Raw genomic sequence first — 17,113 nt, 5'->3', positions numbered from 1 at the left:
TATTTCCAAATTCCTGCCCAGGTCATCCTGTAAAAAAAAATCTGGCAAGATTCCTTGGGGCGCTTCACATCTGTTTAGTAATACGTTGTTCAAATATGATTTTCTTATCATATCACCAGCAGAAACAGATTCCTTACTGGCAGGACACTGGGGTGGAGTACATGCAGTGGAACTGCATTTCCATCCTCTTTCCCACTTGGACAATCTTTAATGCCCAATGTTGTTGTTGACTTTCATTTTCTATATGGTTTCTAAAATAGAAATACACTGCAATTTTGCCATCCTTATTTTTTTGTGTCTCTAGAAGTTCTTGATTATTTTACACATCTCCCTGAAATCACTCTTGCTCCCATGAATAAATGTTTCCCCTGAATCCTCCTTTAATAAAAACTGTCCTTTCCAAAGCATCTTTCAGCAATTCTTACGTCTTTCATATCCTAGGGATGTTATTGTATAAGTGCTTAAACTTTAAATTTCACCTATATGTAGCAATGCTTATGCATATAATCCATAAATTAGGATCTTCTTTTTTAATTTATTTTTTTATTGTTCATATTATTACAGATGTCCCCCATTTTGCATCCCCTTATGCCTTACCTCCACCAAGCCCCTACCCCACCCCAGGCCTTCACCACACTATAGTCTGTGTCCATGGGCTATGCATATACGCATATATGTTCTTTGGTTAATGTGTCTATCTGAGATCTGTCTATCTGTTCCAGTCATCTATGTTTCTGGACATTAAGTTCCAATAGCTCAAATCCTCATTACCTAAGTATTATAGGCTTATTTTTAAAGTAAGTGATTCATGTAATGACTCTTAGATAGAATTTTGTACATGACTTTGATCATTCTTATTTCATTTTTACTTGTTTTAATCTACCTAGTTACATTTTTTCTCATATTTTTCTGGAAATAGAATAATAAAACTATATGAAATCCTCAGATAATATTGATTGTCTCAGTGGCCATTAAAAATAATTAGTGCATAGTACTATTGCTTTTTCTTTTCAAAGGAAACACTATTGTCTTAATGACTTGAGTTTAGCAATATCATTCTTCATGTTGTTATGATTCAACGCCAGGGAATTGAAATTATGAAGAAAGATCATTGTTAAGCTTGATATAAACTCAAAGCCTGAAATCCATGTCAGAAAATGAGTCACCTTTCTACTCAACCAATTAGGGTAATTCAATATCATCTAAACATGGTTGAATAAAGAACGATTTATCTTGATTAATATTTAACTGCTCTTTTCCATAAGGTAACCTACAACAAGATGTTTGGTTCCAATTATCAGAGTGGAAATTGCTTATGCAAATCAATGTCAGGCAATGAGGTGTGGATAAAAAGCAAAATGGAAATATGATTATTATTGGTTTGTGCTCATAAAATTCTGATAGCCTGAAGGTAATGACAGGCACAAAGCCATAGGGATTATTAGTAGCAACAACATATTCAATAACTCGTGTTCCAATGAAAAGTTATATATTAACATGTATACACACGATTTTTATTTGGTAGCTACTGACTTAGATTTGTGAATGTTTGCTCCCTTGCATATAGGTTTCCAGATAAATGAAAAGTCAGAAAATAACAGAGGAACAGAGACAGCATGTCAAAGTTAATTTCCTTTTGGAAGAGATAGTATTGTTTCATCCAGATAGTAACTGAATAATGTTTAATCTGAAATAAGTGACCATAGACAGATATTCTCAGATTTCTCCATGTTTTACATAAAGTGTTGTGCAGCTTTAGATATGCTATAGGTAAAAAGGTTAAAACTTCATAAAACTTGCTGTGTTCATTCAATACTAAACAGGGGAGTGTGAAAGTAGGTTTACGGTTGTATGTGAAACAGAATTTATTCTTGTATTATTTATTAATTATTGTATTATTTTCCATACAAGCAACTAAAAACCTACTTTTCCATACTTTGTATGGGAATAATGCTATCATTGTTGGTGTTTGGTCATAAATTTCACCTAATTATTATTTACTTTATTTAACACCTAACTACACAGCTAAAATTAAATTAATACGCATGTTATAGAAGGAAAAAATATTTAAGGAAAGAGTTCATGGATGTGAGAATTAAGAATAGTATCTCTAATAAAAAACAAGTACTTTTAAATATTAAATAGCAAAACTATTTATAATCCTAATCAGAGAGAAATTACTTTTATTCATCAGTTTCAATTAATTTGTTTATATACATCCATGGATTGAATCCTTATCATTTTGCCTTTGAATTAAATATCATAAACTGCCACTTTTTAAAAAAATATATGTTTTATTGATTTTTTACAGAGAGGAAGGGAGAGGGATAGAGAGTTAGAAACATCGATGAAAGAGAAACATTGATCAGCTGGCTCCTGCAAACTCCCCACTGGGAATGTGCCTGCAACGAAGGTACATGCCCTTGACTGGAATTGAACCTAGGACCCTTGAGTCTGCAGGCCGACGCTCTATCCACTGAGCCAAACCGGTTAGGGCAAACTGACCACTTTTTAGCATTAATGAAAAGTCTTTATTCTTGAAGACATGTATCTCTATTTGGTGATTCTGTAGGCCATAACATGGGAGACCTTATACATTATATTTATTGGTTTTCTTTTACTTGTTTATTAAGGGCTCAAGATATATTATACATTTTTGCTAATAGGCTTGAGGCTATAAAATATTTTTTATAATTTTAAATGTATCTGTGAAATTATTAGACACATTGGCTGATGGGCAGATGTATCTGCATATTGATGAATATGTAAATGCATGCTGATCTTTCAACATGCACATACTTGGGCACACCTATCAGCAAACTGTCTCTCACTGTTTGCAGACCGTACCGTTTAGTTAGATTGCTAGTTGAGAAGTACAATAAACTTGCCTCGGAGGCATTTTTCTCTAACTTATTTAGGCCTTGCATCAGCAGTTTTTCTTCTTTTCCTTTTTTTAATTTATTTTTCTCCTTTTTTTATGTTTTCTATTAGGAACATTCAAGTAATAGCCTAGAACTACATACTCGGCAATATTACCACTTTTGACACTAAAAAATATAAACCTTTCTAAGTTGATAGATTTCCCCCCCAGTTACTCATATATTCATATTTGTTTGGTAATTTTATTACATAGGTTAATATGAGTGAGATGGCATAGATGTACCATAATATACTTAGTTATTTTGTGAACACTAGAATGCTTTTCAATTTTTGTTAAATAAACAACAGGATAATAATCTTTAACTTATCAATTTTCTTATTATATTTTTGGTTGTCTCTTTTATTATCAATTTTTCTTCTAAAATGTTAAGCCAATATATAATGGTAGAGATAAAACTTGAAAGTTCTCTTTTTATAATACATGAAGCAAACAGCATTGAGACTTACACATTTTAAAAATAAATTTCTTACAAATTTATTTTTTAAATTACCCTGTTATTTAAGTGTATATATTTTTATTAAAATGCGGTTGAACATTTATTATATATTACCTTGCATTTCACCTATACTTTTCTGAGATATTTATTCATGTTATACCCATTTAAAAATGGACATTTTCACCTTTTTTTAACTGTATAAATGGTAATAAAAATAATGAACCTTAACATACTTACCACAAATTCTTTTTATCCTGTAATAGCTAAATGTCAAAATTATTAAGGAAAACCACATGTTATAAACTAGTAGTTTAACAGAAGTGTTGTAAATACCTATCTTAAGTAATATATTTGGAACCCATCTTGAAAAAGGTTCAAGTGCGTTCAAAACTCCATTTTGACCTACCTCTGTGTTTCTGTCTGTGGAAGAGAGAGCTCCGAGTTAGTATGATACACACAAAAAACTTTGATATCCATTTACAACCAGTCTTCTTTATTTACCTTTATTCCTTTGCTCAAGGTATCTCCATATGATTATTCTACAGATAATTTTTTCCCTTAAGAAGAATAACTCATTTTAGTGTGAAAATCTTTTCTTTATGCTTTGTGCTAGTAAACCAAAATTGTGATTTTTTTCCTTCTGTTTTCCCCTCTTTCATAGCTTTATTCTTGAAAGTATTACAAATGTCTCCTCTTCCCTCCCCCCCCCGCACCTTTGAACCCCTCCACCCTGCTCAGGCCTTTCCTGCACTATTGTTTGTTCTTACCCCAGCTCTGCTTAATTTCATGTCTGCAGTCCACGTTGTTTATCCATCAGACATGTTCAATTACTCATTTATTCCACACATACTTATTGTATTCCTATTCTATGTAGACACCATGTTAAGCACCAGGTATTCAGGGCATTCTGCACATAACAAATTTGGCCCTGATCTCATGAATCATATAATAGGATAAAATCAACACTGAATAGGAAAAACAACTACATACATATTTATTTTTATTTTTATTTTTTTAAATTTTTTTAAAAATATATTTTATTGATTTTTTATAGAGAGGAAGGGAGAGGGATAGAGAATTAGAAACATCAATGAGAGAGAATCATCGATCAGCTGCCTCCTGCACGCCTCCTACTGGGGATGTGCCTGCAACCAAGGTACGTGCCCTTGACCAAAATCGAACCCTTCAGACTGCAGGCCAACACTCTATCCACTGAGCCAAACCCGTCAGGGCTACATATTTATTAAATATAATAAATGCTAGGGAGAAAAACAGTAGGATGTTCTGGGAGACCATTTAGGTGGGTGGGTAGGGGAACTTTAGTTGGGTGTTTAGGAGATTTCTCTTGGGAAGAAGCTTGTATAATTAAGTCTGAGGATGGGGAAGAGCTGGGTGAGGAGTGGAGCATTCAAGGAAAAGGGAAGGGCTTGTGCAAAGGGCTGAGACAAAGAACTGAACATTTCCAGTGTATGTAAAATAAAATTTCCAGCTGTGGATGAAGAGGCTCAGTAAAGACAAGGGAGGAGGGAGCATCGGAGGCAGGAGCCAATCAGGAATGCTGAAGAAGACTGTGTTAGAAGGCTGGGTTTTATTGTGAGTGCCCCTTCCCGATGCAGTTTGACACTCTGTTTGAGGCAGCTCTGCCTCTGTATCTATTATTGTTCAAAAGTTTATAATGGTCTCAATTAGCCATGAATAAGTGAGATCATGTGGTATTTTTCCTTCATTGACTGGCTTATTTCACTTAGCATAATGCTCTCCATGGGATGCTATTAAATAGTGTAAAACTGGGATGTGACATGGTTCTATTTATATTTAAAGCAGTTACCTGGCTATTTGTATTAGTACATTAGGATCGGGGCACACAGAATACCCAGAGGGGAATCAGGTAATAAAATTTGGAAGATATGTCAATATTCAGGTAAGAGATAATGGAGGTTTAGTCAGTAGCTATACAGAGACATGGGTGGATTCAAAATGTTTTTGAAGATAGAATTAAATGGACCCAAGGGGAGATTGGGTGAAGAATGTGGTATGAGAGGTGAGGAAGAAAAGGTACCCAAGAATGATTCCAAGGTTTCTGGGTTGAAGGCGTGGGACCAAAACCTGAAAGGCTGTCACAGTTAGAAGTTGAGGAAAGGAAAGGGGCCAGCAAAAGAGACAGATAGGACAGCTGGAGGCTCAGGCAGAATACCAAGGGCGTGGTGTCACTCATGTCAAGAGAAAAGCTTATTTAAAGAATAAGAAAATGATCGATGAGGTTAAATGCAACTGAGAAGCAGAGTAGGATAAAGACAGGCGTGTTCCGTTGGCAGCTTGCAAATGTATTGATTTCAGTGGAAGAGTGAATAGAAAAATGCTTAAGCGAATACAGTGTGTGTAAAATGAAATTTAAAGAAGTTGGCCAAGAAAGTGGATCAGAAAAACAGGGTAGGTAGTTAGAGGTAGATAAGGGTTAAGGAACCTTCCCTCTTGTTTTTAAAGATGGGAGACAGTTGTACTAGTCTTGGGCCCAGCTAGAGAAGGAGTGAGGAGAGGGAGAGTCGGATAACTCTAGAGAAGACATAATTAGGACATTTGTCCTTGAGAAGGTAAAAGGAATGGTTTTTGACAGGAGATTCACTCCCAGTTAATTTGGAGATTTGTAAATGGGAAAATGAGGAAGTTACTTTCTGATGAATTCTATTTTTTTCAGTTCAGTGTCCCTTGAGGAAAGGTCCGTAGCCGAAAGTGAGGTAATGCTGGGTGGTAGAGAGGTTTGAAGATTGAAGAGTGGTTAGGAAGAGTAGGAAGGCATGGCAGTAGTGAGTGCCTAGTTGAGTTTGGTGATTATAAATTTGTAATGAAATTGAACTGCCCTATTGCATTATTTTCTCCTGTGATGCTCAGCTGCGCAGGTTTGGAGGAGGCAAACACTTGGATTCATCCATAATTGGGGTTTTGCCAGCTCTGATAATTGGACAGAGCTGCAAAGGAGAAGAGGCTGTTTGCTACGAATTAAGATGAACAATGAACTCTAAGCTGAATAATCAGAAAAACAAAGACAGAAAGGATCTGAAAGACAAATACCCGCCATTAATGTTACCAGTAAATAATAAATTAACAAGTATATATATGTAATTTTAGCATTGAATAAAGCAAACCCATATGCTCCTGAGCATATAGGAAATTTAATCTGCCTGTATTGAATTCTCTTATGTCATGGCCATTAATATGAGAATATTTCAGGGAACTTTTCTCAGTCCAGAACATATGGTAAAGGGCCCTCTGTTCTAATCCTCACTAATAGGCAGTCATATTGATTTCATGAAGGGGGCTGATGAGTGAACTGGAAAGAAGTAAGATAGTGCATATCGCTTGAGTGTTTAGTCTTTATCTTGTCCAAGCCTTGCCTTTCTGGTTCCTTGAAGATTAGTGTCTTTATTGCTCTGTTACTAAATCAGGAATGGCTATTTTGTTCTGAAGAGTCTGATAAGTCTCCCATTCCATGGGAAATAGTGCCCCCATTCCATCACATCTCTTTGAAACACAAGGTGCTACACCCCACAACTGGCAGAGCCCTCCAACTTTTCTTTTCCAGATTTGGGTGGGATATGGTTTCTAAGATTTCCTCAAGTCTGAAGAAGGGTTGGTCTCAATTTCTTGCATTTTTACTTTTTCAAAAATTGATTTGATTTCTCCCCACACCTCAAGTTCATATAATTTCCCTTCTTTAGGCTTCTAGAAAAGTTTGGCTTCTCTTGGAGGTAAGGTTGAAGATGAAGATGCTGACTCAACTCCCCCCCTCCCCTCCCTTGAGCTTGGTCTTAAAATAACTAGAATTTTTTGGGTTCTTTGTGTGGCGGGTATTTTTCTAAGTGTTTCACTTGTTTTATGTCATTTTCTGTGAACATTTTTCTCAAGTGCTATGTTATCTACTCTTTCTAGTTGAAGAAATTAAGGGTTAACAAAAATAGATACCTTACCCAAGATCACATGGCTGCTTAGGGTCATGTAGGGCGCAGCTATAGGGTTAAGCCTCAGACTGACCTGTTGGCAAAGCCACAAACAAGTCCCAGCTTAGAGGGCACAGTCCTCTTAGCATAATTAGGTTTGGCCTTATGACGCCCCCTATATCTTATCTGGGTAGCTAATGGGCTGTGGGAGATGTAGCAAGTGCTGCCAAAGTAACTATGGTGAACATTGTAATTATGGTGACTATGGTGACCACTACCTTGTTTACCTCTGGCTATAAAATAAAGGCTCAGCTTGCCTCTGGATCTCTCTCTCTGTGGCCTGAGCCAGGCACAAGAAGATCCACCTAGAGTCTATCCCAGCTTATTCTCTTGTCTGTCATTTCTTCATCCATTCGCCGCCCTCACTCAGGCTTTCAAAGCCTTGCCTGAGCTGGCTCGGCATAGGGTCAGCCTGAATACTTTAGCTTTTCTGAATACACACACCTCTTCTTTCTCAACTGAGTTGCATGTTTTTCTCAACTAGTCCTCAGCACCGGGGCTGAGGAAAGAAGGAGTGGGAGTGGGGGACTCCTTGTACATGCCCTGCAGTCAGCGGGCATCTTGACTTATAAGAGGCAGTGTATTTTTACCAGCTAGGATATAATTTACCTATTTTGTGAGCATGCCGTGGTCAAAGCCCCTTTACCAGGGCATTGGGAAAAAGCAATTCACAAACTTCAGTTTCACCAATAGAGTCACTGTATGTCTCAGGAATATTTTGAGCTAGCAGCAGAAGTGAGAGGTGGGAATATTTTAGTGCCCCAGAACACTCCTATAGACTTACATGCACAGTATTTCACTGACAGGCGTAGGACCCTGTCAGGTTGTTTTGGAAGAGAATACAAATTCAACAGTGGCAATATCTCGCCTCTGGTGAGCTCCTGCGTGTTGCAGCATTGATGGCAAGATCTGTAATTACTAAATAAGAGTTATGTGAAAAAAAACAAAAAACAAAACCGATGTGAGAGTATGCCATTGCCTTTAACTTAAGACAAAAATCTTTCACGTGCTAACAGCTAAATTAAAAAATTAATTTTTGACTTTGATTTTTTATTACCTGGTGCATTTAGCAACACCTTAAGAAAATCTACTGATTTTATAAAATTTGCACTCATTAGGTGGGGAAATGGATTTTTAAACCATGTAAAATGACTTTTTGTTCCTAGAGAAATATCAGAATATAGCTATATATATAAGTAAGCAACTTCTAAAAGTCAATTTAGGTTAAACATACATTTAAAAATGGAAATCAAAATGGCATGAAAACAATGATATAACTGACTTTTCAACTATTTTTGTTTTATCCATTCAAATAACTTTTTAAAATAAATTTCACCTCTTTTTTGTGTCTGATATCCAGAAACTTCCATACCCCTAAAAATTTGTCAATTGTTCCTATTTTACTGGGTTTCTTACTTGGAAATGTGTTATAATTTAATAATAAATGTCAAATAATTATTTATATCTCTTTACACTTAGTTCTTATCTAATAGAATGAAAATTTAAATATTCCTTTATTTTGCATAGTGATTTTTAAATATTTTGCTTTGCCTTTTTACTTTTTTACTTAATCTCATAATCTCCAAATAGTCTTCAGGTATTAAGCAAAATAACATATTGACCTGTAGTTTAGCTTTATTGTGTTTAGTTGTTTATCTGTCATTGTTTTAGTCTCCTTGCTTCTGTTTCTCAAGGTCAGGGAATTTAGAAACATGCTCTGAAGTGCATGGGCCGGGCTGCACATGGGTTTTATCCAATCCTTGCGTGACATTGATGTAATCTGGCAGCTTTTAGTCTGCTCTTGTTGTCCACGAATTTCTGTAATAATATACACACAAACATTTAATTTCAAAGCTTATGCTTCTCAGTTTAAAAACTACTCTATGAGCTTTAAGACAAAAATTTAGGGTGCTTTTTTTTCGTTGTTACTCACATGCACTCCTGTCTGTGGAGCTTTCATACATTTTCCTTCAACCTCCTTGTCTGCCTCCCTTTTTAAATTTAAGTATCTACTTGTATTTCCAATACTTACTATTCATAATACATTGAAAGTAGAGTAGATTTACTAAATAGAATGAGGTGTTCTTTGTTTTTCATTTTGTAAAAGTTGTGAGAAATAATTTCTATTTTTCTTTCTGGGGTTACCAATAAAATGTAAAATGTCTTTATTTTGTGTATATCAATAATTGGTGTTGTATAAGTTGTAGTTTGGGTAGTGCAAGCAACAGAAACAAACTGGTTAAATTAAGCAAGAAGAAATTTATTGGCAGTATATAGGATAGCTCTTAGAATCACTGGGAAGACTGGAGGATCAGGCTTAGAAAACATAAGAACTAAGGGAAACTCCGAGTTTAAGAAATGCAGCCATCAGCGCGGCTGGTTACCCCTGGAACCTCACTGTCAGCATCATAGGGAACAATATTTCAACTATTCTTAGTTCTTGGATCCTGTAGGGTTCATAGTCCCAATGGGAATGTTGACTTCTCTGAGGCCAGGGGACATGCCAATGCTGTAGCCAGGGAGAGCGGAGAGGGAATATTTAGAACTAGAGGCCTGGTGCATGAAAATTCATGCACTTGGGGTGGGGTTGTCCCTCAGCCTGGCCTGTGCCCTCTTGAAGACCAGGAGCCCTCGGGGGATGTCCAGGGAGCACTCCTAAGCCATAGTCTTGCCTCCCTCTGCGGGAGGTGACCCATAGTACCCAGCTTGGTTGGCCTGGCACCACCTGCTTACCATCCCCGCCCCCTGTTTGGTAGATTTGCATATTAGGCTTTTATTATATAGGATTCTGGTCCTTTCATTTCAAGTGGGAGGCAGAACCCTCACTTTCTTCCAAGAGTCCATGGTGAGTTATTGCCTCATATAAAAGTGGTGTTTAAATGCTGAAAAGCCAACAGAGTGAAATACACCCACTACAAAATTTTTGAGGAACTTTTATTCTTAACAGAAAGAAACAATATTTCACACCCCTACTTCAACCTCCTTGTCACATAGTCAGAGAAATCAATGTCCGACTATACCTGGCATTTCCCAGACTAGTCTTACAAGTAGAATGGACCCTGCTTCCCAGCATCACTGAGGCCCAGACTTGCATCTCCTTGGAGAAAAGTGTAGGTGGTTTACCCATAAGCTAGTCTCCTCTTCTTTCTGATTTTGTTCGGGTTCTCACCCTCTATTATACAACCACATACTTCACAGGACTGGGTCTCCTGCCTTCTGTTGGCCCAACACAGGTCTTCCTAATACTTTATGAACAGATTTCTGTTAGAGCACATGATGCCCTTTTGAAACATGGGGAACATGGGAAGTTTGATGCAGCATTCGAGGGGAAGTTTTCTTAATTCTTAAAGAGAGATTCCCAGGAAGAAATTCCATCTTTCCTCTGCCCTAGGCCAGGTCTGAATGTGGCTCAGCATTTCTGTAGCCTGCCTTTTATGTATGAGAATACACTGTTGCTTAATATGCTTTTCACTTTTAAGGGGCATTGATTCTGCCCCTTAAGAATATCTTAGGGGTTGTCTTTGTTTTGTTCTTTTCAACAATTCTGTTGTTTGTTAAATATTTTGTGCAGCAAACCCACAATTTTTTAGTTAATAATTAAAACATTCTTCTACTTTATATCAAAATGCCAATTCTCCAAAATGTTGATTGACTTTCATACATATAATATAAACAAATTTATCTTTTTGATTCTTAACTCCAGCTACTTCCATATTCATTGTAGATATGAAAGGAAATTGAAATCTTATCTAATCATATACCAAATGTTTGACTTCAACTTGTCAAGTGGGTATTGTACCAAGACTTCTGAATTTTCAGCCACAGAAACCTTCCTCCTCAAATCACATCACAGTATTTGCAGTTGTTCTCCATAACCTTTTCTCCACCACTATTTCCCCAGCACCCAGGAAGCTCTGTGAGCCATACATTTCGTGTAATGAATAAATACATAAATGATTATCAAAAGGCCATGTTCATGATTCTTTAAGTTATTTTGTAATTCTACAAAGACAAAGCAAAATTTCCTTAATTTAAAATATTACTCTTTTTCATTAGTTATTTTAGCAAGAGGAAGGCTAAACTAACTAATGAAAACATTTGGGGCTTTTGGGGGAGAAAATAAAATAGTTGACCTAGGTAGAGTTCCAATAACACCCAAATATTGGGACTGCTGGGAGTCCAAGATGACATGCTGTTGCCCTTAGTATTGAGGTGGGCAAGTGGGGGTTGTTTCCTGTGCCCAGGGAGTTGCCATTTCAGCTTGCAATGTGAATTTGCACTTCATTCTGGATTGGCGAGGGAACTCAGAGATCCACTTGATGATCAATATTGGGTCAAGGTCAACTCATATCATGAACAGTCGTGTTATTAGGATCTGTCATAGAAGAGAATCATGTAGCTATATATTGGACCTCTCAAGGTCCATGTAGTATTCCGTTGTTCCCTATTTTGGTTTATCCTAGTAGCACTGTTCATAAACTGAAACCAATCATAGTTCTAATTTTAATACTTTTTATTATAGCATCACTAAAATAAAATTCAAAGTTATGTTTCATAATTCCCAATGTTCTCAAATGTATTCCTGTAACTGCTGAAAAAGCATAAAAGATAATTCTGACAATGAAGTCTGAAATGATTTATTTTAATCCAGGCCCCTGGGTTCAAATTGAAAATGCCTTCTATGGCACATTCAAAGTCAATATTGAGATTCAGATTGGGTATTCAGAGATGTGTTTTTTCAACAAAGTTATTCACAGTGCCTGAAGATGATGATGTATTTGTGGTTGGAAGCCAGTGTTGGGCATTGCATCGCTAGGAGTCTGATTAGGTGGGAGTGGCCGTTTGCTGGGCTGTGAGTTTCCAACAAAGCTGAATATGTCACAGGTGCTATAATTTGTATTTCAGAAAATTTGCTTTTCAACTTTAATTATCCCTAAAGTATTCCACTCTAAATAAAGTACTGTAAGGAGTCAGCATTTTTTTTTTTAAATTTCAGTACTGTGATGTAAATTAGGATTTTGTCTACCACCTACATGTAGAAGAGATGAGGGAATTTCAAGTGAAGGAAGGGACTCTCCATTTTATAAAATAAAACACTGTTTCCTACTTTGGATTCAGAAAAAACATAATGCCAGGGAGCCATAACTAAAAGCGCATTCACAGTGACATAAACCAGGCTTCACAGAAGAGAGCAGACATGAGTCAGATGGAAAGTGTGTAGGCTTAACTTCACATGATTGAAAATGGGAAATGGGAAATCCAAGCCCCAGAATATTAAATAAATGTAGGATTGACTTTTTCTTGTTAAATGTTAGTATGTGTTTCAGACTCATGGAAATAAGTGTGTATCATTTTGTATTAGGCAGCCTGCTCTTTGCAGAAAGACTAGGGAACGTGACAGGTTGTGAAGATAACCATCCCTCTGTTCGCAAAGCAGTTCCTCTTCACATCGGCTTGTATCAATCAGGTTCTATTTTATTTTATTTTATTTTAAATATATTTTTTATTAATTTCAGACAGGAAGTGGGAAGGAAAGAGAGCTAGAAACATCAATGATGAGAAAGAATCATGGGTTGGTTGCCTCTTACATGCCCCCTACAGGGAATCGAGCCCAAAACCCAGGCATGTGCCCTGACAGGGAATTGACTCATTGAATCATGACCTCCTGGTTCATAGGTGGCGCTCAACCACTGAGCCACACTGGATGGGCTCTTTTTTATTTTTTATTCCATAAAACAAAAACATTTTTCTTTAGCACTTGCACATGAAAGCCTTATAAGAAAGTTTTACCTAATATATTTCACTGCAGGGATAGTTTCTTAAAAATTGCCCAAAGTTGACTTGCTAAATTAGAGGAAGATCTTTGAACTTGGAAATCTATAAAGAGAGATCAGGCCGATGAAAATAATTTTAAGAGATTAATAATTTTTAAGATATTGTTTAATAACTTAATTTAAGAAGTATACTGTAGTTAAATATTTTTTGGGATATTTAAAAATGAAATTCTTCATCTTCCTGCATGTCTTTCTTGTTAATGCAATTCCAACAAATGAAAATGATTAATTGAATTGAGAAATGAATGTGTTTACTGAAAATTGCTTAGCCTTTGAATTGTAATTACATTTTTGCATTCTTTGTAGGATTATTTAACCATTCATAAATATGGCAATGCAGCCAGGAATGATCTCTGGAATACACTTTCAGAGGTAACGTATAGGAAGCTTGGATACCAATACCTCTTCTTGAATACTTGAATGGAGTTTATAAGTCACTGACAATTTTTTTATACTTCTCATATTGCTTTTTTGTTTAATTTTGATATGTTTCATATGTATATTTTAAAGAGAATAATATTTAAAATTACTTAAACTATAAATGATAGTAAAAGATGTCTTGCCTACTTTCAAACATGTCAATACTTCTGAAATATAATTTTAATATGGTGTTAGAAATATTGGCATTTTAAAGAAATTGTTTTTTATATGTAAATGAATAAGAAATATTTAAATTTGATACTGAATATACTGGACTTACTTAATGATCATGCTAGTACTTCTTTACCAATAAAATGTTTTATCTTCCATTAAGTAAAACATATATTTATACATATATGTAAATATATATGTATACATATGTTTATACATATATATGTATATATATGTATATATATGCATGAAGGTAAGTTAAGGCAAGAAAATTAATTTTATTAACATACTAGCTTCACTGATTTTAAATGTTTTCTTATTTAGGTAAATCATAAAGGTAAAAATGAAAATGGTTGGATGATAATTATAATTCATGTTTATAAAACTAATTTATACCCATTTGGTTATAAAGGCATTAAAAAGGAATGGGAAATATGTAAATATACAAGAAGTAATGGACCAGTGGACACTCCAGATGGGTTATCCTGTTATCACCATCTTGGGAAATACCACAGCAGAAAACTGGATAATAATTACCCAACAACATTTTATTTATGACATCAGTGCTAAAACTAGAACACTTGAACTTCAAAATAACAGGTACAATGCTTCTTTTTCATGAAAAAAACTCTTAATTGTTAAGTTTCACTTTGCATTTTTCATATTTTAAAAAGCATCGATAACAGTATTCTGAAATGTTATAAGCAAAATATATTTTGATTTCTTTATTTACAGATGGTATTTTCATTTTGCTTCTGATTTTACTCCCCTGACCAGATATTTTAAGCATCAAGATGATCGCTCACCAACGTTACTTTGTTAGGAAGACAAAATTTAAATTATCATGATGGTTTTTAAAAATGTGTGATTATTTTCTTTTCCCTGGAAATGTTTTGAATTAAATTCAAAAAGATGCATTGAAGTGAATTAAATGGAAGTGAGCAAACTGTGATTAATAAAATAAATGAAAACAGAAGCTAACAATCCAGAAAGACTAATTAAAACAAGTAAGAAAAAACAAAATAAAATAAAACCCACTAGACTAAATAATGTCTGACCTAAAGAAACTCAAACTTGATTCACTTCTAAATGGTCTAAGTATCAATGCAACTTAGTATCAAAATATGTCCTTTTCCTTCATTTTTAGTGTTTCAAACCACTAAAAACACAACATACATAGAATTTTTTTATTAAAAATTATTTTAGTGTTGACATTATCCCCCCTTCAAAATTTGATTCTTGATACTTAAACTTTCTTTTGTAATTCTCCTTTAATTACTGATGATTCAGCACCAAGTGTTTTTTTTTTTTTCTTTACATTTTCTCAGTGTTTTGTGTCTTATTAAGGGTGAGCCCAGGAAAGTTGGTAGACCTTTACACTCAATTTCATTTTTTATTAGGTGCCCTGAAAAGAGGTTGGAGGGACAGTGAGGGATGGAGGTAAAAAATTAATTAATAAAATGAGGTGTCTGGATGAGGTTGGTTATGCTATCTTCTATTACCTTGGAATATTAAGAGTCTGGCTTTATCACCCACTCGAATCTAGAAGACATGAAGCATGGGTTAAGTCTCCTTGGTTATCACTAAGAAGAACAGAAATCATTCTCAAGTCTCCTAGCTCCAAGATGGGCTGCAGCAGAAGTGATTGAGAAATTTATCAGTGCTTCTTCTGGCGACTAAATTTGGAATCCCATCTAGAAAAACATTGTCTTAAATCTCCTAGCTAATATGTATATTGGCCTCCAACAAATGGCCTTGCAGTCCATCTAGACCTGTGGAATATGTATTACCTGTCACACTGTCAGGGTCTGACTGTCAATTCTTCATCCAGCCTGGATTCCTCCTGGCGAACATGTACTGGTTCTGATCATCCCACGTCTGGCTCCTGGGTAAACCCGCTTAGGCATGGAGCCTGGGCCTGCCAGAAGTGCATAAAAACTACTTGACTGTGACAACGTTAGAGAGACTCAGCTATGCCTTTGAGAAGGATCAGTCTGATACAAGCGTCACTGGTGCAGAAAAACATAAAGGACACGCAGATGACAGGACACATTTTGAACAAAAATACTCTGTCAACCTATATAACATGCATCAGATATATCAGCCACGAGTCTGACTCTTTAAAGGAAAAATTTCTCCCCGGCTATAGAACTATATGGGACATCTAGAGAGCTCTGCTTGTGCTTGAGTTATAAAGTCATAAGATAGGTGATTGTGAACCCTAGGAACTTGGCATGTAAAATATTTAGAGTAAGGTAATGCATGGCATCCTATTAATCCAAAAACAATATTTTCTATTTTGAAATAATAGGACTTGCAGTTAAAAGTTAGAATTCAATTTTATATTATAGATAATTTAATTCACTATAACATCATGGTCAAAACTTTAATACCAATTTTATCTGCCCTTTCCATATAGCCTTTCTAGATCTTTACTATTCAATGCAAAAAGTTGATGTAATAACACATAGTATTTCTCTCTGCCTTAAATCCTGTGATTTGTGGATATTTTCTGAGCCAGTATAATCAATTCTGTATTTTGAATTTTACAGAAGACACTAGAATATCTGCAACATGCCTAGGACAGTTTTAATGAATATAGTAATTATAATTTTATATGGAGTAGCTATAGTACAGCACAGAAAGATCTGTAGATAACTAATGATTGCACAGAGTTAGTTGATACGTAAAAGTGAGTAAAACATTTGCTGGAATTTTGGTATTTGTGAAGTTGTGAATTTGTATGACTTTTGTATAGCTTTTTAGCACAGACACTAACACTTCACTAATATCAGTACCATTCTTTACTATTTTAATACTTATTTATTAAATTGATTGGGGAGTGTTGGAGAAACTAAGATGGCGGCATAGGTAAACACCAGAGTTAGCTGCCTCGAACAACCACTTCAAAATACAACTAAAAGACGGAACGGACATCGCCCAGAACCACAGGAAGACTGGCTGAGGGGAAATTCTTCAACTAGAAGGAAAGAGAACAGCATATGAGACTCAGAGGAGGTGAAGCGCGGAAAATATAAAGGTGCGGAGGTACGCGCAGAGCAGGCTGGTAGCTGAGGGCGCGGTTGGCGTTTTCAATTGGGAAGGAGTCTCAGATTCTGAGCTCCAGTTCCAGGCGAGTCTCTGGGGACCCAGACTCAAACGGGAGAAACAGTACTGTCTGGCATCGGTCGGAACGCGAGGGTAGCTTTCTCTCCGAGGTTTACAGCGGTTGCTGGGACTCTGAGAGGCAGAGCCTCTGGGGACGGGGCTGAGAGCAGCCATAACTGATCCCTCCACCTGCTCTGTTGATCCCGTG

General features: G+C 35.8%; 1 protein-coding gene across 1 annotated transcript in view; it reads left to right on the top strand.

Moving 5' to 3' along the window:
* Positions 1-17,113, top strand: part of TRHDE (thyrotropin releasing hormone degrading enzyme) — a gene marked incomplete at its 5' end in the record, with an annotated part of 386,911 nt that overhangs the window by 265,372 nt on the left and 104,426 nt on the right. The window contains 2 exons of the mRNA XM_006759751.1: positions 13,513-13,578; positions 14,210-14,397. Of these exons, the coding sequence (XP_006759814.1) occupies positions 13,513-13,578; positions 14,210-14,397 (254 nt within the window). The remainder of the gene's footprint in view (positions 1-13,512; positions 13,579-14,209; positions 14,398-17,113) is intronic.

Source organism: Myotis davidii, unplaced genomic scaffold, assembly GCF_000327345.1.
Source record: "Myotis davidii unplaced genomic scaffold, ASM32734v1 scaffold54, whole genome shotgun sequence".
NCBI lineage: Eukaryota > Metazoa > Chordata > Mammalia > Chiroptera > Vespertilionidae > Myotis > Myotis davidii.
This window is presented reverse-complemented; position numbering and strand designations above follow the sequence as displayed.